Source organism: Solea senegalensis, linkage group LG8 (genome assembly GCF_019176455.1).
Source record: "Solea senegalensis isolate Sse05_10M linkage group LG8, IFAPA_SoseM_1, whole genome shotgun sequence".
NCBI lineage: Eukaryota > Metazoa > Chordata > Actinopteri > Pleuronectiformes > Soleidae > Solea > Solea senegalensis.
The window spans coordinates 8,890,232-8,913,942 of record NC_058028.1 but is presented as its reverse complement, the minus strand read 5'-3'; the positions used below and the strand labels follow the sequence as shown (position 1 = coordinate 8,913,942).

General features: G+C 41.7%; 1 protein-coding gene across 1 annotated transcript in view; it reads left to right on the top strand.

Annotated features, from left to right (window-relative positions):
* Window positions 1-23,711, top strand: part of ryr1b (ryanodine receptor 1b (skeletal)) — a 73,156-nt gene that overhangs the window by 17,432 nt on the left and 32,013 nt on the right. Inside the window, exons 3-56 of the mRNA XM_044031628.1 lie at window positions 1,947-2,066; window positions 2,168-2,269; window positions 5,267-5,341; window positions 5,448-5,526; window positions 5,873-5,985; window positions 6,059-6,158; window positions 6,740-6,836; window positions 6,937-7,011; window positions 7,422-7,578; window positions 7,694-7,858; window positions 8,396-8,517; window positions 8,702-8,888; window positions 9,025-9,160; window positions 9,260-9,355; window positions 9,673-9,791; window positions 9,975-10,108; window positions 10,209-10,450; window positions 10,539-10,731; window positions 11,245-11,461; window positions 11,566-11,670; window positions 12,008-12,111; window positions 12,217-12,300; window positions 12,384-12,543; window positions 12,676-12,823; window positions 12,912-13,117; window positions 13,431-13,605; window positions 13,723-13,931; window positions 14,026-14,372; window positions 14,905-15,037; window positions 15,251-15,411; window positions 15,948-16,110; window positions 16,209-16,295; window positions 16,480-16,706; window positions 17,302-17,746; window positions 17,834-18,370; window positions 18,486-18,686; window positions 18,813-18,921; window positions 19,013-19,156; window positions 19,437-19,710; window positions 19,898-20,015; window positions 20,145-20,277; window positions 20,496-20,590; window positions 20,679-20,814; window positions 20,892-21,075; window positions 21,180-21,291; window positions 21,407-21,527; window positions 21,613-21,782; window positions 21,870-22,090; window positions 22,211-22,301; window positions 22,577-22,717; window positions 22,807-22,970; window positions 23,101-23,179; window positions 23,287-23,376; window positions 23,514-23,654. Of these exons, the coding sequence (XP_043887563.1) occupies window positions 1,947-2,066; window positions 2,168-2,269; window positions 5,267-5,341; window positions 5,448-5,526; window positions 5,873-5,985; window positions 6,059-6,158; window positions 6,740-6,836; window positions 6,937-7,011; window positions 7,422-7,578; window positions 7,694-7,858; window positions 8,396-8,517; window positions 8,702-8,888; window positions 9,025-9,160; window positions 9,260-9,355; window positions 9,673-9,791; window positions 9,975-10,108; window positions 10,209-10,450; window positions 10,539-10,731; window positions 11,245-11,461; window positions 11,566-11,670; window positions 12,008-12,111; window positions 12,217-12,300; window positions 12,384-12,543; window positions 12,676-12,823; window positions 12,912-13,117; window positions 13,431-13,605; window positions 13,723-13,931; window positions 14,026-14,372; window positions 14,905-15,037; window positions 15,251-15,411; window positions 15,948-16,110; window positions 16,209-16,295; window positions 16,480-16,706; window positions 17,302-17,746; window positions 17,834-18,370; window positions 18,486-18,686; window positions 18,813-18,921; window positions 19,013-19,156; window positions 19,437-19,710; window positions 19,898-20,015; window positions 20,145-20,277; window positions 20,496-20,590; window positions 20,679-20,814; window positions 20,892-21,075; window positions 21,180-21,291; window positions 21,407-21,527; window positions 21,613-21,782; window positions 21,870-22,090; window positions 22,211-22,301; window positions 22,577-22,717; window positions 22,807-22,970; window positions 23,101-23,179; window positions 23,287-23,376; window positions 23,514-23,654 (8,544 nt within the window). The remainder of the gene's footprint in view (window positions 1-1,946; window positions 2,067-2,167; window positions 2,270-5,266; window positions 5,342-5,447; window positions 5,527-5,872; window positions 5,986-6,058; window positions 6,159-6,739; window positions 6,837-6,936; window positions 7,012-7,421; window positions 7,579-7,693; window positions 7,859-8,395; window positions 8,518-8,701; window positions 8,889-9,024; window positions 9,161-9,259; window positions 9,356-9,672; window positions 9,792-9,974; window positions 10,109-10,208; window positions 10,451-10,538; window positions 10,732-11,244; window positions 11,462-11,565; window positions 11,671-12,007; window positions 12,112-12,216; window positions 12,301-12,383; window positions 12,544-12,675; window positions 12,824-12,911; window positions 13,118-13,430; window positions 13,606-13,722; window positions 13,932-14,025; window positions 14,373-14,904; window positions 15,038-15,250; window positions 15,412-15,947; window positions 16,111-16,208; window positions 16,296-16,479; window positions 16,707-17,301; window positions 17,747-17,833; window positions 18,371-18,485; window positions 18,687-18,812; window positions 18,922-19,012; window positions 19,157-19,436; window positions 19,711-19,897; window positions 20,016-20,144; window positions 20,278-20,495; window positions 20,591-20,678; window positions 20,815-20,891; window positions 21,076-21,179; window positions 21,292-21,406; window positions 21,528-21,612; window positions 21,783-21,869; window positions 22,091-22,210; window positions 22,302-22,576; window positions 22,718-22,806; window positions 22,971-23,100; window positions 23,180-23,286; window positions 23,377-23,513; window positions 23,655-23,711) is intronic.

Here is a 23,711-nt window from a genome sequence, read left to right as displayed (position 1 = left end):
TTGAAATATATGGTCAGGACTGCTGTATATTACTGGGGCATATATTGTCCACGGTTGTCATCTGACCGCACATCTTGTCTCGCACCAGTGAGTCACTCAGGTACTTCACTCTGCTTTTGGATATCCACTAGCTCAGTGTGAGTCTGTATGCACTGTCCTCAAACATGGCCACTTTAGCTTTGCCCATTTCACCATAGTCTTTCTTTCTGTGACCTTTTTGACTGCTCTGCTCTGGTGCCAAGATTTAGAGCTGTTTTAATCTAAAATCAGCCACCAAAAACAGAGAGCTGCCTGGTCATAGTAAGTACTAATATCGATCTCAAGCTCAGCTTAGATGCACTGTAAGTTCAACATAATGATTTTGTACAAGAGAAGTTGTTTTACGTGATTGAGAACTTGATTTCTATGTAGAGATGGCTCTGAGGGTCACTTATTTTTTGTAGAAAACAATATTTTTATGATCTTCAGTGAGTTTTATAAACACCTGAGTCTGTGTATTGAGTGGGATTTGCTCTGCAGTCTGCAGTGGCAAAGAGAGGACACATTGCTCTACTTTCTGGAGCGTAAAGCGGTGACTATGAGGACAGGACAGAGGAGACATTTCTAGGCTGAGGAGAGATAGATGATAGCCCAGCCAAAGGAAGAGAGGGCACTCTTGATCCAAGGAAACAGTAGAGGGCTCTGGGTTTAAGAGAGTAGCTGTATGAGGACACTGATATGCATCGCTTTCCATTTTACCACTATGTGCCATAAACATAGACATGTAAACTCCCATGCTGACTGTTTATTTCTTTTTTCCGAGCCCTAACACGTCTGTGGTGCAAACCAGGGCCAAACAGTGAGTGGGTTTATAACATGACGACATAGTCATTCATTATTTGTGAGATGAGACTGGAGAAAAGTCTCTGTCCTGACGTATTAAGAGGAATATCAGGCAGGTTAAGCGATGGGTTCACTTGCATAATGACTGAGTGGAATGAGCAGCTGAGAATGCTGAGTGTCAGGTGTGGGTTTCACAGGGGAGGGGGTGTTTATTGCTGCATTTACACTGGTCTCTGAAGGATCCAGGGATTGATGAGGAACAACAAATTACTGTCTATTAGCATTCTGCTTGAGTAACAGAGATTTTGTTTGTCTGTTTACAACACTACATCAGTGTTTTTTTTTTTTTATTACCACTGCTTGTTTTATCCATCAGTACTCACGGTTCTATTGTATGTTACACACAGGACCACCGTTTCCCACGGAATGAATTCAATCTATGACATCAGTGCAGGCATGTGTGCATGCAAACGCAGTCTGAGTGACACGTAGACAACTCCTTATGAAACTGTGGGGGGACAAATTAGAATATAATGTGCTGCTTCTGTCTCAATAATTAATGTAAAACACTCACAGGACGTGTGATGTAAATTAATGCAAACTTGATGGAGACTGTTAGAGTGAGTTTTCTAAATGATGTCCACACATTATGGATGTTAATTAAAGATGACCCCACAGTAAGAACAATTCAAAACAGTACAGTACTTTGAAAACAGTATATCTATCATCATCTCTAGCTTGGTTGATAACCAAACACGGTTCACATAAATAACCATTTAAGTCTCTCAATATAGGCCTGTAATAATTAATTGATTACAAAGTGATTACTTAAATAAGACTTTGATATTAAATTAATTGGTTTGAAAAGTTCTATGATTTCAGTTTCTTAAATGTGAATGTATTAATTTTTGTGAATATATTTGCCTTTATGTACAAAAAAGGTGTTACTTTGAGGTTTGGAAACTCAGTTAATGGTTCATCAAAATAATTGTTAGTTGCAGCCCTAACTGAAAAGCATAGAATATGAATTAGGGTCAACAAGCAGAACATAAATCTGAACTGAGCTTGAAATAATGTGCAAGTGAATAAATGTGTTTCTAACACTTTGCTTTTCTGTTGTACAGGATGACCAGGTTGTTCTGCAGTGCACTGCCTCCGTCCTGAAGGAGCAGATTAAGTTATGTCTTTCCTGTGAGGGCTTTGGGAACCGCCTCTGCTTCCTGGAAACCACATCCAACGCTCAGGTAAAATGCGTGTGCCCTTTGTTCCTTTTGTATGTTCTTTGTGTTTGTGTCTATCTTTAGTAACTTTGATTTATGTTTATGCTGTATGCATATGTCTGTAGAATGTGCCCCCGGATCTGGCCATATGTACCTTCATTCTGGAGCAGTCCCTGTCGGTTCGTGCTCTGCAGGAGATGCTGGCCAACACGGTGGAGATGACTGAGGTAGGAGTTAAAAACAGAGAAAGAGGGAAGAGATGGAAAACGATCATTTGTTTTTTCCCGATATGAGAATGGGCACTTTTTTGTTACATTCTATTTTACTGTTCCAATCACCTTCACAGGTCAGTGTTCTCAATTTCAGCTGGGATTACTGCTTTAGATTTGAGACATTTAGAGTGTAGAGTTTTGTTTTGATACCCTTCGTTCAGAGGAATCCTCTGCAGAACCACCTGGTGTTTTAAAACATCAGATTTCTTACCTGACTTCTCTTGGTTGAGCTACTTTTTTACCTAACACAGACTCTGACTTTAAACAGTAACAAGAAACTATGAGTTTTGAGTTTTTCCTACTGCTTGAGATGCTTCATGATGGTTCAGTCCATGTGAATACTGATTTACTGATCCACTTTTTTACCCTCCCAATTATGAATTTGGATCTGCCAATACCAATCCTGAGACTGGAGCTCTACTCTTCTTGATTGATATCTGATGAGTGATCTTTTTGATGCAGATATTGGATTAGTCCTGACTCTAATGAGCACCATAGGTGGACTATTTCTTCCCCTTTGCTTTATTTTTTATTATATTTTTTATTCATTTCCTATCTGACACTCCCTCCCCTTCCCTTCTTGCTCACATCCAAGCAGACAGTCGATTTGGACAAATGGGTATGTCTGTTACCACATGTTATTTGCTGTAACTTGTGTCAAACCAAACTGGCAGCTGTCCTCGTTCCTGTCCTGTTGTTCTCTTGTCGTCCTATCGAAGTAACTAGTGCTGTATTGTTCACATGTTTTGATTCATGTGTTTGTTAAATTCAGTATAAGATGTTATTTGTCTACAAAAATCTTTACTATTACTGCTAGAGGAAGATAAACAAAGCAACGAGAGCATTTTATTGGTTTCAGTAATCTGACAGTTCAAAAGACAAAGTCATACTTGTATCTATTGTGATTGAATTAGGTCCTCTAAATGATCAGACCACTGAATCATTCATCTACATTTCATGCAAAACGATCACCAGCACATTTGACCTCATGCCCTGATAGTAATATTTTACCCTGTTAGCTTGATGTTGTTGTTTTTTCAACACAGTTTGTCTTTATTCTTTGATGATGGCAAGAAATGTTCTGTTCCACCTTCCGTACCGAATGTGGTTGGTATAGACATGAAAATCCACAGGGAGGGTTTTATATCTTTCTGATTTATATGTAGCCACCGAGCACCCCAGACTTATGATATTACTCCTGCTGAAACCACTGCAATGCTTTGCAGCTTCTCATTTTTGCATCAACACCAAAAACCATTCAGAAAGAGAGGCATCTTAGGTGAACCCATTTTAGCATATTTATCAGTTTACCAACCTGCGAGAAACAGAGACAGAGAGAATGTGAGTCATGGAGTTTATAGGCTTAATCTGGATTAGGTGAACCAATTTGGTAATGAACTTGAATTTAACAGACATTAATTTATATTTAAAAAGTACGCACTGCATCTTAAATGCTTTATTTTTATTGCAAAGCATTGTGATGTAGTTTTTGTTTTTAAAGAAGGCGCTCTAGTTGCAGAATTTCAGCAGCCACATTATTTTAGATATTTCGGGCAGTTCTGGGGCACCCTTGAGTTGAAAGATTTGGATGAGCCAGACCTTTGTAATGGTGAGTCGAGGGATGAGAATAGCATGGAATGCAGCCCAGCAGAGAGTACCCCCCCATATCTGTCAGAGTTGGATGGGGGTGGGGGGAACCAGATACCCCTGGAGCTCTGTATAGGCCTGACTTCCTCTCAGAGCCCAGACTCACACACACATTCATACAACTGATTTTGTGGGGAACTGTCATAGACATAATTCCCACAAGCTTAACCATGACAACTAAATGCTTAACCCCAACTCTACACCTAATCCTAATCCAAATTGAAAACCACAAACCTAGCCATAAAATCAAGTCTTACAGCACAAAACTTGTGTACAGACCCTACAAATGTATAGCAAGCAAAGACACAGGTTTGTGCATCTTCTTACACTAACACTGCATTGACTTCAATACATTTGGACAGCCTAAATATAACATTATCCATAATCAGTTCAATGCTAACCCTAACCTTAACCTAACCACAATTAATACCTTAGCCATAAACTTAACCAGTTCCTTAGAAATTAGGTTCTGCCTCATTAGGATCAGGTCTCCATGAGGACTGCTGGTCCTGACAAGGTCAGTGTTTATGCCAGAAATGTCCTAAAGAGGTAACAAATACAAGTACAAGTACACACACATACAAAATGCTCTGACCACCTGTCCTAACCAAAGCAAATGCTGGCAATGCCTAAGTCTGTAGACCCACCACTTAACATACCTGCCCCTGACTATCCCAGTGGATTATGGGTACTTAACCCTACATTACAGCTCAGTGTTATCGTCCTGTTGGCTCAACTTAATGGATGTTTAGGTTCATCCATCTACAATTGCCACAATAATTGCGTTTTCTTTTTGCATCCTGGCTCGATGTTGAGAAAAGGTAGGATGGCTTCATTTATCCACCTTTGTGTGAAATTGTAATCTGTGGTGACTGGAGTCAAGGATTTTATTCATTCATATTTTTTTGTCATCATGTAAATACATCATTGCGATGTATTTACAGAAAATAATTTGATATGTTATATTAATGTTTAAGTGTTACAACATCTCTCATCCCACTTTAATATTCATGTGGTTCTTTTTTATTATGTTTGCTTAAATATTGTTGTCTTAGACATCAGCGTTGTTCAGTGTTGTTATGATTTATAAGAAAAGACAAGATGGTCCTCAGCAGTTGTCTGTGACAGTCTGTTGTTATCAGGTCATTTTCATTTACTGACAGTTATGAGCTCCTCATAATCTTGACGTTCACAAAAACATCCTTGTTTTCCCCTTTTTTAAATCAAGATTTATTTGAAGCCAATGAAAAGCTGTATGTTGGACTGGTCCGTGAAACACTTTATCTTTATCTTCTCCTTCTTTAGTCGTCCCAAGGTGGAGGTCATCGTACCTTACTGTATGGACATGCCATCCTTCTAAGACACCACCACTCAGGCATGGTAAGACTGACTGTTACTATTTCACTGTTTACTGTAGATAAAAGCTAACATTTTAATGTCATCTGAACATTCCTGGTCAAGTCCTGAATAAAAACTTTCTCTTCAGTACCTGAGCTGTTTGACGACATCTCGCTCACTCACGGACAAGCTGGCCTTCGACGTGGGCTTACAAGAAGACTCCATTGGTAAAACTTTTAAGATTCTTTTAATATGTTATACTGTGCATTCTCTGGTAGACTGTGAAGCAATTTTCAGACATCGACTTCATAGAAAGAACACAGGGAGAGATTTTGTATTTCAGATACATTCGCAACAGCAGAATGTTTGATGAAGGGGTGGGGCCTGGCTTGGTCACTCTCTCACCTGAGTGCACTTGGAAATTTTACACACTAGTTGTTACACCACTGACATTTGCGTTCCCCTCTGAGGATTTCAGGAAAAGGTCCGGGCTGCAGTGCATGTCTGAAAGCAGCTTTCAATTGTTTGGCTCATCTTTCACTTTGACCTAGAAATACATCCTTCTAATTGCAGGTGAGGCATGTTGGTGGACGATTCATCCAGCCTCTAAGCAAAGGTCAGAAGGTGAAAAGGTCAGGGTGGGTGACGACCTCATCCTTGTCAGCGTGTCCTCTGAGAGATACCTGGTAAGTCTCAATCCACTCCTCTGGTAAACACATTTTGATGTCATTTAAACCGATGTTTTTCTCCTTACCTTAGCATCTGTCATATGCCAGTGGAGACCTGATGGTGGATGCCTCCTTCATGCAGACTCTGTGGAACATGAACCCCATCAGTTCAGGGTGTGAACTAGCTGAAGGTATAAACCTGCTTTACCTACTTGCTTTGCAGCTACCAGTGCTGTGCAACCATGGAAACACACAGTCATTTGTTTAACTCATTTTATAATTGTGTTTTAAAGCTCTAGAACTTATGCTGCCCCCTGGAGGAATTCTGAATATTACCAAAACACTCTCTGAATGACATAATGCCTAGGTGATCTCACACTACCCCTACCTTTATGCTACACAGTAGCTCAGAGTTTTTATCCTGTCAAACTTCTTGAAGTTTTTTCTTGGTGTTTTCAACCATACGCCAACAGACTAAGCAGTCATTCACTGAGTGCAGTGCAGGAATATCACTGGGGGAAGAGAGTTTCAAAATGTTGCTCTACTGAGAAACACAGAGAGAGTTGCTTGGAGCCGATGGGCTTAGTCAGCATTTTGTGAACTCATTTGGCAATGGCTTTAATCTAATGGACATTCATTTATAATTTAAAGTTAGACACTGTAGCTTTGAAATACTAACTGTGAACACATACAAATTTAGAAATATACTTTCAGATTCACACACACAAAATATGCAATGCACACTCACTGTAGTCCGTGGTTCTGTTCTTAGGTTATTTGACCGGAGGTCACGTTTTAAGGCTCTTCCACGGGCACATGGACGAGTGCCTGGCCATCTCTACACCAGAGGAAGGAGAGGAAAAGCGAAGGTTAAATAACAAATTTATGAATGTATACATTAACATAAAGAAGATGTAGAATGTCTTTTCAATCTTTGAGCATGTGTGTGTCTGCTTGACTCTGTTACAGGTTGGCTCACTATGAAGGTGGTGCTGTGTGCAGTCAAGCTCGATCCCTGTGGAGGTTGGAGCCTCTTAGAATCAGGTGATTGTCCCCGCAAGGGATTAATGTGTTGAAAATGACATTTCCTTGTACAAAAATGCATGGAAACAAACATTTGCTGTAGTTAGGTCAGTAGGTAGATACCAGGTAAATAGGTGGGTAGTAAAATTATAGCAACCGTCACTGGACTATTATCAATCATTCAGACTTTCTGTGTATAGCACATTTTAGCACCAAACAATTATAAGTCAAAGGACTTCACAAGATAAAAACAGAAAGTACAAGTTAAATGATAAAATAACAAACAATAATGTCTAAATGAGTCTAAACGTTTTTGAAATTATTTGTATTGTGGTAAAGATCAAAGTCAAAGATTCAAAACAGACACAGAAATATTAATATTATTAAATCAGAATTATAGTGACTGCATGTTTCTTTCCTCTGGCGTGCAGCTGGAGCGGTAGCCACATGAAATGGGGGCAGTCTTTCCGTATTCGCCATATCACCACAGGCCGGTACCTGTGTCTGGATGAAGAGAAGGGCCTGTTGGTGGTCGACCCAGAGAAGGCCAACACCAAACTGTCTGCTTTCTGCTTTCGTGCTTCAAAGGTCGGAATTAACTGTTCAAGTTTCTCTGTGCACTTTCCTTTAGGCACTTCTCTCATCTAATGCTTTATGATCCTCTCCTCCTTCTTCTTCTTTCCTCTTGGTTCCCCCTGAGCAGGAGAAGGTGGATGTGGCTCAGAAGCGTGATGTTGAGGGCATGGGCATTCCAGAGATAAAGTATGGAGAGTCCATGTGCTTCGTCCAGCATGTGGACAAAGCACTGTGGCTCACATATGCAGCCCTGGATGCCAAAGCTGCTCGCTTGGGAATGATGAAGAGAAAGGTAAAACCAAAAAGAGACTGCCTTTCAGGTCCAGTGTGTAACAATTAGTGACATCTCATGGTGAGTCTGCATAGACATAGGACTCCTCTGCTCACCTCTCAAAGGATGTTTAGTTTGTCTGTTGTGGGCTATTGTAAAAACATGATGGCTCCAGAATGGCAGCCTCCGTAGAGCTGAACTGACTACTGACATAAATATGACAGGCTTATTCCTGGGTAATGAAAAAAAACAATTCATACAGTCAGGTGTACACTTGTATGTATAATTACCATATCATGTCTGCTTAATAAAATTAATTTCAAATGTTAGACTACTTATGGGTATTCAATTTCTGTCAATAAACCCTCATGAATGTTACACACAGGACCTTTAATATAGCAATAAAAGCTGAGTTACTATGGATTATGTTTTCAATGATATTGCTATGCTCTCGTGCAGTCACTTTCATAACCGTCAGTAGACAACAGTTAGCACACAATTGACAGACAGAACTGGAGAATATCATCCTTGATTAAATTATGCTGTCTGTGTCTTCAGGTCATTCTGCACCAAGAGGGTCATATGGACGATGCCTTAACTGTGTCCCGCTCACAGACTGAAGAGTCTCAGGCTGCTCGAATGATTTACAGCACTACAGGCCTCTTCAGGCAGTTCATCAAGTATGTATATTTGGAGAGCTGAGAAGAAAATTGCTCTTAGTCATCAGAAGAAAGAGGTTTTAAAACAGACGTGGCATGACTTAAATACCTTCAGTATTGTCACACAAAAGGGTCTGTGACCATGTTTTGATCAAAACAATGAATAGAGGGAACAAAATGTGTTGGTTTGCTTGTGTTCTTTCAGGGGATTGGACTCTCTGAAAGGGAAGAACAAGTCACCAGGGGGTGTGTCACTCCCTCTGGATGGCGTCGTCCTCTCTCTTCAGGATCTCATCTTTTACTTCCGTCCACCCGAGGAGGAACTAGAGCACGAGGAGAAACAGACAAAGCTCCGCTCCCTGCGCAACCGGCAGAATCTCTTTCAAGAGGAGGTAATCTCCACACCTTTGCTTATGGACTCCAAATCTGAAGTCTGAACCATGAGAAGTGTGCATGTCTCAGCTCAGTTCTTGCCCTACATACAACTTAGAGTTCTGGCATCAACAATAACAGTAATGAAATTCTCAGGGTATGATCACCATCGTACTGGAGTGCATCGACCGCCTGAATGTGTACAACACCGCCGCTCACTTTTCTGAATTTGCCGGGGAGGAAGCTGCAGAGTCCTGGAAGGAGATTGTCAACTTGCTTTATGAGCTGCTTGGTAGAATACTCACTCTATACTCTCTATGATACAATAAAGTACACATTAAAATATTAAATTTAATAACAATACTCCGCTGTCTGTGTCTCCACTTCACAGCTTCTTTAATCAGGGGAAACCGCTCGAATTGTGCTTTGTTCTGTGACAACCTGGACTGGCTGGTTAGCAAGTTGGACCGTCTGGAGGCCTCTTCTGGTATCACATTTTCCTCTTATTCATTTACATACATCCACAAGCCACACATTACAGTTGTTTTTTAGTACTGATTAATTGCCATCAAATATGGTATCTGATGCAACTTATGAGATCCCTAGGCACAGATCTGTGTCAGCCTTTAACTAAATTAAAAAACAAACTTCTATAATTTACATACATGTTGTTGTTTTTTTGCTATTATTTATCAAATTATTATGGATTTGTTTCAAATACTAATACAAATACATTATTATAGTTTCTCTCATGTGTGCATATATTTGAGTAAATGCTAGTAATTTGTCTATTTGTGCATTCAGGTATTCTGGAGGTGCTTTACTGTGTGCTCATTGAAAGCCCTGAGGTTCTGAACATCATCCAGGAGAACCACATTAAATCAATCATCTCTCTTCTGGACAAACACGGAAGGAACCATAAGGTTTGTAGGAACAGGGTAGAAAACATCATCAACTGGCAGCAAACCAATCTCCTCCATTGAGCAGGTTGAAATCATGTCTGCGAAGAAATAGAAAACAAAAAACACTTCATGGTTTTATAATGTTGTTATACCCACATGTAAAAATAAAAATGATAGTTATGTCTGTGTTGTTCCTGTCATCAGGTCCTGGATGTCTTGCGCTCTCTTTGTGTGTGTAATGGTGTAGCTGTGAGGTCCAATCAAAACCTCATCACTGAAAACCTGCTTCCAGGTCGTGAGCTCTTGCTGCAGACCAACATTGTCAACTATGTAACCAGGTAAATAAACTGCTGTCATATTGATCCTCAAATCAGAAAAAATTGCAGGGATCTGGCTTTTGTCTAAGGATCCTATTGACATCTTGTCTCTTGTGTTTAGTGTAAGGCCCAACATCTTCCTGGGTACCTGTGAGGGATCCACGCAGTTTAAGAAGTGGTACTATGAGATGATTGTAGACCATGTGGAACCCTTTGTGACAGCACAGGCTACTCACCTGCGTGTGGGCTGGGCTATGACCGAGGGCTACAGCCCTTATCCTGGAGGAGGAGAAGGCTGGGGAGGAAACGGTGTGGGTGACGACCTTTACTCCTATGCATTTGATGGACTGCATCTATGGTCAGGTAAGACAATCTCCATAAGTTGTTTACTCTATATTATATACTATGATGCTTTTTGTTGCATTGTGTTCTTGTTCACTCTGTTGTTCAGGTACTATCCCTCGCCAGGTGGCTTCGCCCACTGCTCACGCTTTTGCTGCCGATGACGTCGTCAGCTGCTGTCTGGATCTGAGTGTGCCAAGTATCTCCTTCCGTATCAATGGCCACCCAGTTCAGGGCATGTTTGAGAACTTCAACGTGGACAGCCTCTTCTTCCCTGTCATCAGCTTCTCTGCTGGAGTCAAGTAAGTGTAGAATTAAAACATAGTGTGTTTTTGTGTGTTTGCCTAATTTTCACTGGTGTATCGTGTTAATTGAATTATTTGACTAATACTGGTTGTTAGATCAAATTTGGCAGCTTGTAAATAATGAAAAAATTAATGTAGTATACCTTGTAAAATATCACATGTTACGATCCCTTACAGAGTTTATCTGGGTTTTATGGTAAACTAACAAATGTCAGCAGGGAAGACCCAAACACAGAAATTCAACAATTTATCTTGGGTCTGTTAAACATCAAGATGCTGTTGCCATTAAGTGCTTTAGTGATATATATAACAAACTCACTGTGAAATGGGGGCGGAGTGGCTCAGTGGTTAAGACCTTACCCTGTGTGCGAAAGACATCATGGTCGCAAGTTCGATCCCACCCCTTGCTGATTGTACTCAATTCCATTGTAAGTCGCTTTGGATAAAAGCGTCTGCTAAAATGACATGTAATGAAATAGATGAAGACTGATTCTTTTTCTGTTACCCAAGGGCTCGGTTCCTTCTTGGTGGTCGTCATGGAGACTTCAAGTTCATGCCCCCACCGGGTTATGCTCCGTGCTATGAGGCTCTGCTGCCTAGAGAGAGGATGCGCATCGAGCCCATCAAGGAGTACAAGCATGACTATAGTGGTGTGCGCAACCTGTTGGGTCCCATCCTGTCCCTCACCCACACCTCTTTCACCCCCTGCCCGGTGGACACGGTTCAGGTAAAAGTTTAGCAAAGTGAAATCAAACTCTGAACATGTCAAAAATACTATTTATGTGCTGCTTTAGCTTATGTTTTGCTTTCTGGCTTTCTCTTGCTACATAGATTGTACTGCCACCCCACTTGGAGCGTATCCGAGAGAAGCTGGCGGAGAACATTCACGAGCTCTGGGCTGTCACTCGTATTGAGCAGGGCTGGACGTATGGGACTGTGAGTTTCGAGCTGGCACTGCAGTTCAGTCGCAAGAGTAAAGTTTTACAGCCTTAGATTAAGATGAGCGGGATACTGCTAATAGTATTGGAACAACCAATTTCAAACTTAAATTTAAAAATACAGGGATATATTTTCAAAAGTGTCACATTACTACATAAGTAACATGTAACACAGCAAGAAAGAAGCACAAGTGACATGGTAGAGATTACTTCTGAATTATTTTTTCCAATCCAAGTTTATTTTGTGCATTTTTCCAAACCCATGACACATAAACATGAAGTTATACAAGGATCTGGGCATTACTCGTTTAATTTACTGTCTCCTTCTTCAACAGTTCAGGGATGATAACAAGAAACTCCATCCCTGTCTGGTGGACTTCCAGGGTCTTCCTGAGCCAGAGAAGAACTACAACCTGCAGATGTCTGGGGAGACACTGAAGTAAGTTGTTGATGTGCTTTCTGTTGAGAGAGATCCAATGGTCATTGGAGGAATCGTATTGTCTTTTTTTGGACACGGATGACTGTGTCTGTTTCCTTCTCATAGGACTCTCTTGGCACTGGGTTGTCATGTTGGTATGGGTGATGAGAAAGCAGAAGAGAATCTAAAGAAGATCAAGCTGCCCAAGACGTATGGCAACACAAATAATTTTGTTATTTCTTTATCTTTTACTTTATCTCTACTTTTTAATCTAAATGTGGTCTCTCTATTAGCTATGTGATGACTAATGGATACAAGCCTGCCCCCCTTGACCTCAACCATGTCAAACTGACACCCAATCAGAACCAGCTTGTAGAAAAACTGGCAGAAAATGGACATAATGTTTGGGCAAGGGATCGGGTACGACAAGGATGGACCTACAGTATTGTGCAGGTAACAGTTTTCCAGTCCTTTACCAATCCTTAATAAATCTTATTTTTTACAAGACAAGACAAACGATAAGCTTTTGTTTGTTTTTCCTTAAATTTTAAAACAAAACAAGTTATTTTGTGTTATTGTCCTTAGGACATCATAAATAAGCGAAACCCTCGTCTGGTACCTTACAACCTCCTGGATGAGAGAACTAAGAAAACCAACCGAGACAGTGTTAACAACGCTGTCCGCACCCTCATTGGCTATGGCTACAACATTGAACCTCCAGACCAGGAGAGCAGTAAGTCAACTTATTGTCCTATCAGGGATAATGTGTCTAATATCTTCAATGTTCTTAACTGTCACTGTGTTTTTTTTTCCCCCTGCAGCTGGCCATGGCCTTGAGAACTCCCGCGGGGACAAGGTACGAATCTTCAGGGCAGAGAGGTCCTACGCTATCACCCAAGGGAAATGGTACTTTGAGTTTGAAGCAGTGTCGACGGGGGAGATGAGAGTGGGCTGGGCACGTCCGAACGTCCGCTCAGACACTGAACTGGGAGCAGATGAACTGGCCTATGTCTTTAATGGCAATAAGGTCAGTGGGCATCTTTCATTTTCATCATTAATGGTGATTTACAGTATGTATATTGGATTAGTGCAAATCCAATTCAAATCATTGCATGTGGTACAAGTGGGTTGCCAGTTTTTCAAAATAAGGAAATAACATCCTACTCATATACCTGGCATTTTAATGTTAATTATTCACGTACAAGGTGAGGGGGGAGGGGGAGGGACAGTCGTAGCTAACCTTGGCTGAAGTTCCCCATTTTTAAAGCCATGTTTTAAAGATAATTTATTGGATTTAAAGTTGCGTTTCATGCATGATTTATCCATGTAACCCTTCGCAGGCTCAGAGATGGCATATTGGCAATGAACCATTCGGTCGGCAGTGGCAGTCTGGTGATGTTGTGGGTTGTATGATTGACCTCACAGAAATGAACATCATGTTCACACTCAACGGAGAAATGCTGATTAGTGACTCCGGTTCAGAGATGGCTTTCAAAGACATTGAAATTGGAGAAGGTAAGAGTACGAGTTGCAGTAAGGTTTATGTTTTCATGACAGTAAGTGGCGGGACACCGTTAAAGCAGTTTCAAAATGTCTGTGCCTAATTATTTTCCTGTGGTTTCAACCCTTCAGGTTTCATCCCAGTGTGCGCGCTGGGCTTGTCTCAGGTCGGAAGGATTAATCTTGGTCAGAATGTCAGCAGTCTGCGCTACTTTGCCATCTGTGGCCTGCAGGAAGGATTTGAACCTTTTGCCATCAATATGAAGAGAGACATTACAATGTGGTTCAGTAAAAGTTTGCCCCAGTTTGTGCCTGCACCCATTGATCACAATCATATTGAGGTAACTGATTAGAGTGAGTTTTAAAGTTTATTCAAGTGAGGACTTTGAAGCTATTATAGATCATTAATGTTGCTGTAAATATATTGTCTCCCAGGTCTCCCGTGTGGATGGTACTGTGGACAGCGCCCCCTGTCTGAAGCTGACCCACAAGACCTTTGGCTCACAGAATGCCAAGACAGATATGATGTTCTTTAGACTCAGCATGCCTGTCCAGTTCCATGAGACATTTAAGATTGAAGCAGGAACCACCCCTCTCACTCGTATGCTCACCATCCCAGAGGAGGAGGTGGTGGTGACTGAGCCTGACTCGGAGTTTGAAGTACTGAAGAAGTCTGCCAGTCGCAAGGAGCAGGAGGAGGAAAAGAAGGAGCAATCTGTACCTAAGGAGCTCTCTGTGGAAAATGAGAAGGACACAATGTCGGAAAAGGGAAAGAAGAAAGGGTAAGCCTGCAGTGGATATACAGTGAAGTGCACTTTATTTTGTAAACTAGAGAAATCACTCATACCTCTACCAAGGCTGCTAACAGCATTTCTCTACCTTACACAATTAACATTTTTTTTTTTAGAGAAGTAATTAATCTTAAACATTCTGGATCACTGCCAGAAAGTAAGAACATTTCTTACTTTCTAAGTTATGCTTCTTACAAACAAAAAAATGCAGCTGAAAACAACCTCTTTGGGTTAAAGAAAAATGTCTTGACCTGAAAAAATGAGAGCTTGTGATCAAACTTGATATTAGATTAAAAATGTGTCCTAAACACCTCAGGTGATCCCTCCAGCAACTCATCACTAGACATTTTTTCTCTTGTTTTCCTTTTCTTTTTTCCATAAAAATTAGTCATTAGTCATTAATGTTATTACCTCATGTCGATTCTATTCTGATTTAACTCCTGCAGAGACTAAAGTCGGTGAGTACAATGTTGATATTTAATTGTCCATATCACAATTAACTCCACAAATTTCTGCACATTAGCTTTTTCTCCAAGGCAAAGAAGGTTGCCATGACACCCCTTGCGCCTCCCCCACCTCCTGCGGTACCACGTTTGGTCGAGGACGTGGTCCCTGATGACAGAGACGACCCGGAGATTATCCTTAACACCACCACTGTGAGCTAACATTGTGCTGTGGTTTACATTGTAGCTTCATGTATCAGGCTGGTATTATTTCCTGAACTTAATGGAGCGTTCATTTGCATCAAAATACTAAGGTCATTTAAGTATTTAGATATAATCCATGTAGATGATCCAGTAGTGTTGCTTTTAGATGTTTCACATTGATATTTAGTCAAATGTCCTTCCTTATCTTTTCTTTGTTTGCAGTATTACTATTCGGTGAGGATATTTGCTGGGCAGGAGCCGTCTGGTGTATGGATCGGCTGGGTCACCCCTGACTACCACCAGTTTGATCCAACCTTTGACCTCTCCAAAGTGCGCAGTGTCACTGTTACTGTGGGTGATGACAAAGGCAACATACACAACAGGTTTGTCTTTTTATTTACCAGAACGATGCAGACTGCAAGCTGCTGATGTAATGCATTTGTTATACCTTCAGTTTAGATTCAAAGTGACATAATGTCACTTTGAATCTAAACTGAAGGTATAAATAATGTGATTTAACCGTTTCATTCATGTGCAGTTGGTGGAGAGAACAGTGGAGCAACGTATTAGAATCTCAGAACGGGAAAATTCTTAAATGACAGAAATGGTTTTAAGTAACACTACATCTTAATTGTTTGACCAGTGTATCTCTGAGTATCTAGACCACATGAAAAAAACAAGGAGCTAAATCATACTCTTTCCTTCCTGTGGTATTCCCCAAGGCTTGATACTTGTTTTCCCCCATTAATATATTTCCATTATGCCCCTTAATTTCCATTTTCATTGATGGTTCCTTTTAAAGGTAAATAACTATGAAAAATAAGACTCCATTTCTATTTGTTGCCTTTTGTGGATATAAAGCATTTACATGGCATATTGTAACAGTTTCAATATAGCAGGGTATTTGTTGTCCTTGCAGTATGAAGCACAGTAACTGTTACATGGTGTGGGGAGGGGACCTGGTCAGTAACCAGCAGACCCGCTTCAGCCAGGAGGACATGGTGGTTGGCTGTCTGGTTGACCTTGCAACAGGTCTTATGACCTTCACAGCCAATGGAAAGGAAATAAACACCTTCTATCAGGTAAGCATGGTCTACCAGGATGGATTGTCTATGTATTTGTATGTGTTTCAGTCACTGGTCTTAGTGTGGCGCTGTTAAGCATCTGTGTTTTATTTTAGGTGGAGCCTAACACCAAGCTGTTTCCTGCCGTCTTTGTTCAACCTACCAATCAGAACCTGGTGCAGCTGGAGCTTGGCAAACTCAAGGTTAGAGACTTCTTATGCATCTTATGCTCCAGCTACCACCTATAGTAAATGTGAGCAATGTCAATATCTTTCCTAGTGTTTCTCTCTCTATCATGTCCCTTAAATGTTGTCTGCTTGTCTTTTTCTTCTCTTTGACGTTGTTTAAACCTCCTTGTCTTTCTTTGTTGTTTCTCTCTCATATCAGAATATCATGCCCATCTCAGCAGCCATGTTCCGCAGTGAACGTAACAATCCAGTCCCCCAGTGCCCTCCTAGACTGGATGTCCAGATGCTGACCCCAGTTATTTGGAGCCGTATGCCCAATCACTTCCTCAACCCGGAGGTGGGCAAAGTGAACGAGAGGCTGGGCTGGATGGTGGAGTGTACTGAACCTCTCATCATGATGGCACTGCACATTCCAGAGGAGAACAGGTCAGTGACAGTAGCCACAGTAGGCAGATAGTAATTGGTCCCCAACCTTTTCGCATGGTGCGTTGTATGTGATTGGTTTGAGTGAAGAAAATGCAGGTTAGCAGCAGATTCACTAAACCCCAGTACAATTTTTATGTTAGGTATTTTATTACAGCAGTCTGATTTTAAATATAAATGAAAGTCCATTACATTCAGACTATTGTCAAATGCTGATCAAACCTATCAGCTCCACACAACTCTTTGTGTTTCTCAGTATAGCAGTGTTTAGATTGTGTCACCCAGCAACATTCCCACACTGCACACAGAAAGTGATTTATTCATGTCAAGGCAGACAGGGGCAACAGCAACATTGCACTAGCAAACAGGTTGAAGTATGACTGAAAACACAAAGACGCTGCCACAAACTTTTTTTCAGAAGTAAATTGTGCTGCTTAATGGAGTTAAGCTAATGGTCGTGAACTTCTAATTAAGCAAGATCAGTCTACAGTCGAATAAGGTTGTAAAAGGTACAGCCTGCCTTGTCACTGCAGAAAGGCCAGGCACTCAGTATTTTTATTAGAAAGTTATATGATAAAGTTGTTGTTTTTTTCCTCAGATGCATTGACATTCTGGAGCTGTCGGAGCGTCAGGATCTGATGAAGTTCCACTATCACACTCTAATGCTCTACTGCGCTGTGTGTGCACTTGGGAACAACCGAGTGGCTCATGCCCTGTGTAGCCATGTGGATGAATCCCAGCTGTTCTACGCCATTGAGAACACCTACCTGCCCGGACCTCTCCGCAGCGGCTACTATGACCTGCTCATTAGCATCCACCTGGAGTCTGCCAAACGGGCACGGTTGGGCACCAATAGGGAGTTTATTGTCCCCATGAGTCAAGATACTCTCAGCATTCATCTTTATCCTGATACAGAGAGGGCCTATTCTCTCCCTGGTGTTGGCCTCACCACCTGTTTACGGCCCAAGCTGCATTTCTCGCCAATCAACTTTGTCGGCACTGACCCTGACCTGTACACCCTTAGTCCTGTCTTCCCTCTACAAGTAAGACACAAGCGACGACTCATATATGTGCAAATAAAACCCTACATTTGTGATACTCTTTGATTGTTTTTAATCTTTCTTTTCCAGGACCTGAAGACCAGGGCAATTAGCATGTTGACCGAGGCTGTGCTGGATGGTAGCCAGGCAATGCGGGATCCAGTAGGAGGCAGTGTAGAGTTTCACTTTGTCCCAATCCTGAAACTGATCAGTACACTGCTCATTATGGGCATCTTCAACGATGAAGACACCAAGCACATTCTCAAGATGATTGATCCAAGTGTTTTCAGTGGAAAAGTAGAGGAAGAGGAGGAGAAAGCCGGGGAGGGTGAAATAGAGGGTGGGGAGGCAAAGGAGGAGGAGGAAGAAGAGGAGGAACTTGAGGATGAAGGAGTTGGCGAGGAAGAGGAGGAGCTAAAAGCGGTGGAGAAAGGAGAGGAGGAGGATGAGGCTGAACCAAAGGAGGAAGGAGATGGGGAGAAGGAGGGTGAAGCCAAGGCAGAGAAAGTGGGTGGAGAGAAAGCAGAGGAGGAGAAGGAGGCAGTGGAGGCAGAAGCAAAAGAAGAGGAAGAAGGTCTGGAGGAAGGATTACTTCAGATGAAGTTGCCAGAGTCTGTAAAACTGCAGGTCAGTGTAATGTGATATAACATAATGTAACACTGACCACTCTGCAGAGTTTATTTGACAGAATTCTCACTCATGTATTGTACACTTATGTTCATTTCTTATCTCCCTCTCTCAGATGTGCACTCTCCTACAATACTTTTGTGACTGTGAGCTGCGGCACAGAGTTGAAGCCATTGTGGCTTATTCTGACCAGTTTGTCAACAACATTCAGGGAAATCAGCGTGTTCGTTACAACGCGCTAATGAGAGCCTTCACTATGTCTGCAGCTGAAACTGCACGCAGAACCCGCGAGTTCCGCTCACCTCCACAAGACCAGGTACTAATTCATTTTGAATGAAATGTTTTTACAGTTCTTTAAACTCTTAATTTCTCAGGAAAGTGAGAAGTGATATTAATATTGGCTAATTGTACTAAACATTCTCTTGTTCTGCTCGGTTTCAAGGTTCTTTTGCTGACCAACTTTAAACATGGTCCAGAGGATGAGTGTCCTGTACCTGAGAAGGTGCGAGATTCTCTGACGCTGTTCCACAATGACCTCCTGCTTCACTGCGGTGAGAAATGATTTTACAGTCATTTATATTTTTGAACCTTTTTTGATATTTGTTGCTTTAATGCTGTATTATATTGACATTCCACAAACAGGTATATATGTTGAGGAGGAGGCAGAAGAGCAGGAGGTGGACACCTCACTGAGGGGTAGACTCCTCAGTCTGGTGGACAAGATCAAGAGCTTGCGCAAGAAGGAGGAGGAGGAGAAGCCAGACACTGAGGAGGAGTCAAAGCCCAGTAAGATCAACAGCCACATTACCTATAATTAAACTTTTAGTTAACGCTAATGTTTGTATCATGAGTTGATTTTATTCATTTTACTTGAGTGTTGTGGCACTTACTGGAATTTTAGTGCCACATTTTAAATTATGTTGGAAAACTGATTTTGAAAAACAATTCACTGGCTATACAGACCATAGACCACCGTCAGTTTCCGTCTTAAAATATCAAACTTATCCTTAAGTTAAATCCACAATAGCTGAATATAAGAAATATTGTTTTTTCCCGCCCTGTTAAGGCACCCTTCAGGAACTCATCTCCCACACCATGATCCACTGGGCACAGGAGTCGTTCATCCAGAACCCTGAACTGGTTCGGATGATGTTCAGTCTGCTCCACAGGCAGTATGACGGCTTGGGCGAGCTGATCCGAGCGCTGCCCAAAGCTTATGCCATTAACGCCGTGTCTGTCCAGGACACAATGGACCTACTTGAGTGTTTGGGACAGATCCGTTCACTCCTTATTGTCCAGATGGGCCCAGAGGAAGAGCGGCTCATGATCCAGAGCATCGGGTCAGTGTGTGGGTGGTGCAGTGTATCTTGTGAATAAATAACCAGGAGAAATCTGATATTGATGTTTTAATAGTATAGTCTCCTGGCAGTAATTTGCTTGGCAAAAGTTTTTTTTTTACTTTACATTTCAACAGGATGGTCTGATGTCATTGTGACTTTGTGAATTTTTTTATTTTTTTTATTTCAGGAACATCATGAACAACAAGGTGTTCTACCAACACCCCAATCTGATGAGAGCTCTTGGTATGCATGAGACTGTCATGGAAGTGATGGTCAATGTGTTGGGTGGAGGAGGAGACTCAAAGGTAACTGGTAGTTTATCTATGTCACAGACTGAATCTACAGATTTTTGAACACTTGAGTCATTTTTCGTCTTTACCATCATCAATCACAGAACAAACACAGGTGTATCTTTTTTCATCTGTTCCCTCCAGGAGATTCGATTCCCTCAAATGGTGACCAACTGCTGTCGTTTCTTGTGTTACTTCTGTCGAATCAGCCGACAGAACCAGCGCTCCATGTTTGACCATCTGGGCTACCTTCTACAGAACAGCGGCATCGGCTTGGGTCAGTGACACCCGTGTGCTGCACTGAACACAACAACTTATGAAGTGAACAAGTTTGCCCTCAAAACAGAATTAAAACAAATTTCCATGCATTATACTCCAGATAAAAATCCAGATAAGACAGGTTCAACATTTTCTAAAAATCTAGAACAATATATTTTTATAACCTGCAAAAAACAAACAAACAAACATAGACTCACTGTTTTTTCACATCTGCAGGCATGCGTGGTTCCACACCGCTGGATGTGGCCGCAGCTTCCTGCATTGACAACAATGAGCTGGCCTTGGCTTTGCAAGAACAAGACCTGGAAATGGTTTGAGAAAATAAAAAAAGATTTTTTTTTTTTAAAACTACTCGGTACAGTGAACTTTTTTAGCTTATAATTTCTGTTGGTGATGTAGGTGGTGACATACTTGGCAGGCTGTGGACTGCAGAGTTGTCCAATGCTCCTGTCCAAGGGCTACCCTGACATTGGCTGGAGCCCAGTAGGAGGGGAGAGATACCTGGATTTCCTCCGCTTTGCTGTCTTTGTTAACGGTCAGCCCCTGTCATTTAATATGCAGTTTTGAGCTGTGAGTAACATTCACTAACATTTGCACACATGCTGTCCACAGGAGAGAGCGTGGAGGAGAACGCCAATGTTGTTGTCCGTCTGCTTATTCGTCGACCTGAGTGCTTTGGTCCGGCCCTGAGGGGAGAGGGCGGGAACGGTCTGCTGGCCGCCATGGAGGAGGCCATTAAGATCTCAGAGGATCCAGCGAGGGATGGACCAACTGTCAAAAAAGACAGACGCTTCATGTAAGTGGTGGCAGCACAGCAGCTACTGTCTATGTCCTGGGTTGTTATATCAATTCTACAAAAACAAGAGAAGAGGATTTGATCTTTTCTTGATTTGTTTGCAGGTTTGGTGGTGAGGAACAGCACGAGGAGAACCGTGTGCATCTTGGAAATGCAATCATGTCCTTCTACTCAGCCCTTATTGATCTGCTGGGACGCTGTGCCCCTGAGATGCATGTGAGTGAAAGGACTCTTCACACCATTGATTTATCTTACGCCTGTAGGAGCAGTGGGGAGGTTGATGAGCAGAGGTTAGTTTTACTCAGTATGTTGTTCATGTTTCTGTCTGCAGCTGATCCAAGCTGCAAAGGGTGAAGCTCTTAGAATCAGAGCCATCCTGAGGTCTCTGGTGCCCATAGAGGACCTGGTGGGAGTCATCAGCTTGCCTGTGCAGATTCCTGCCTATGGCAAAGGTTAGATACAAAGTTAGGATTGTGTAAGAAGATTGTGTTTTGGTATCTTTCTGCAAATATATGATTTCATCTTTCCTAATCACAGATGGTCAGATTATTGAGCCCAAGATGTCAGCCAGTTTTGTGCCAGACCACAAAGCCTCCATGGTCCTTTTCCTTGACAGAGTGTATGGCATTGATAATCAGGACTTCTTGCTTCATGTTCTGGAGGTTGGCTTCCTGCCTGACATGAGAGCTGCAGCTTCTCTGGACACGGTGAGTAAAGCAAACAAGACACCTGTTGACTGCAGATATTTGTGTTGTCAGTGTTTTGTACTCAGTATTCTTCTTCTCTGATTGTAGGTGGCATTCAGTACAACTGAAATGGCCTTGGCACTGAACCGCTACCTCTGTTCAGCAGTTCTGCCTCTGCTCACCAAGTGCGCCCCGCTGTTTGCTGGGTCGGATCACCGTGCCATCATGATTGATTCCATGCTCCACACTATCTATCGTCTGTCTCGAGGCCGAGCCCTGACCAAGGCTCAGAGGGACGTCATCGAGGAGTGCCTGATGTCGCTCTGCAAGTAAGAGCTAAAACCAAAACCGTCCTTTGATATGCGTCATCTCTTTTACGAGAATGATCAAACAAAGATGAACCATTTTAAACAGTTTCTCATAATGCATCTTGATGACATCACACACAGGTACCTTCGACCATCCATGCTGCAGCATCTGCTCAGACGGCTTGTGTTTGACGTGCCCATCCTCAATGAATATGCAAAGATGCCTCTCAAGGTTTGTCTTCTGCTCAGTTTGATTTTTGAATCATTTTATTTTACAACAACAATACATCTAAATTCACTCTGACTCACTCATCTTCTACGGCTTTATTCTCCACATGAGGGTCGTGGGTACATTAAAATTATGTACACAAAAAAAAAATGCAACATGCAGTATACACACATGTGTTGTTTAGTTTAAACACTAATTAAGAAGCATAGATTGCAGTGCAAAACATAGAAGTGTGTACATCTGTAGCTTGATTAATCTTTGTGGTTTGATCTTTTCAGCTGTTGACGAATCACTATGAGCGCTGTTGGAAGTATTACTGCCTGCCTAATGGATGGGCCAACTTTGGTGTGACCTCAGAGGAAGAGTTGCATCTTTCCCGTAAACTTTTCTGGGGAATCTTTGAATCTCTTGCACACAAGGTATGTGCAGAGTCCTTTTTACACTGTCACAAGGATGAAGTTCATATTATTATTAACTTGATTTCCCTGCTTTTTTTTCCAAACTCTAGAAATTCGATGCAGAACTCTTCAAGATCGCCATGCCCTGCCTTTGTGGTATAGCAGGTGCCATCCCTCCTGACTATGTGGACGCCACCTATTCCTCTCACACGGAGAAAAAGGCCTCTGTGGATGCTGAAGGCAACTTTGATCCCAAACCAGTGGAGACCACCAAGTAAGCACATATTACAGTACAGATCCAGCAAATTAAGGATTCATAATAACTACTTTGATGCTTTAATTTTTGTAAAGATATATATATATATGATATGGGCTGTATTTACCATGAGATAATTGCCTTACAGCACCATTATCCCAGAGAGGCTGGATGGCTTCATCAACAAGTTTGCAGAGCACACCCATGACAGATGGGCCTTTGAAAAGGTGAATTAAGAAAACTATGGATTGCCATTGATATGATTTTAGACCACCCGTCTTATTTGAAACTGTTATTACTTTGTAACGATTGAATGTTTGAACTTTCTTTGCAGATTCAGAACAACTGGACTTATGGAGAGGTGTTAGATGAGAATGCTAAGACCCACCCAATGCTCCGGCCATACAAAACCTTTTCTGAAAAGGTAATAACTTTTTCACCAATCATCTCATAATCTACCTACTTTAATTTGTAACTAAGCTTTTTTATTATCCTTGTGAAAAGAGTCATAAACAGTCTGAATGTATAAAGGTTTTAAACCTACTGCTCTTTGTTTTTCAGGACAAGGAGATCTATCGCTGGCCAATCAAAGAATCCGTCAAAGCCATGCTGGCATGGGAGTGGACCCTGGAGAAAGCCAGAGATGGCGAAGGAGATATAGAGAAGAAGGCTGCCACACGCAAGATCTCCCAAACTGCACAGGTATCTCTCATACATCTAGTATTTAGTAGTCACATGCAGTCTTTTCTTCCAGAAAAG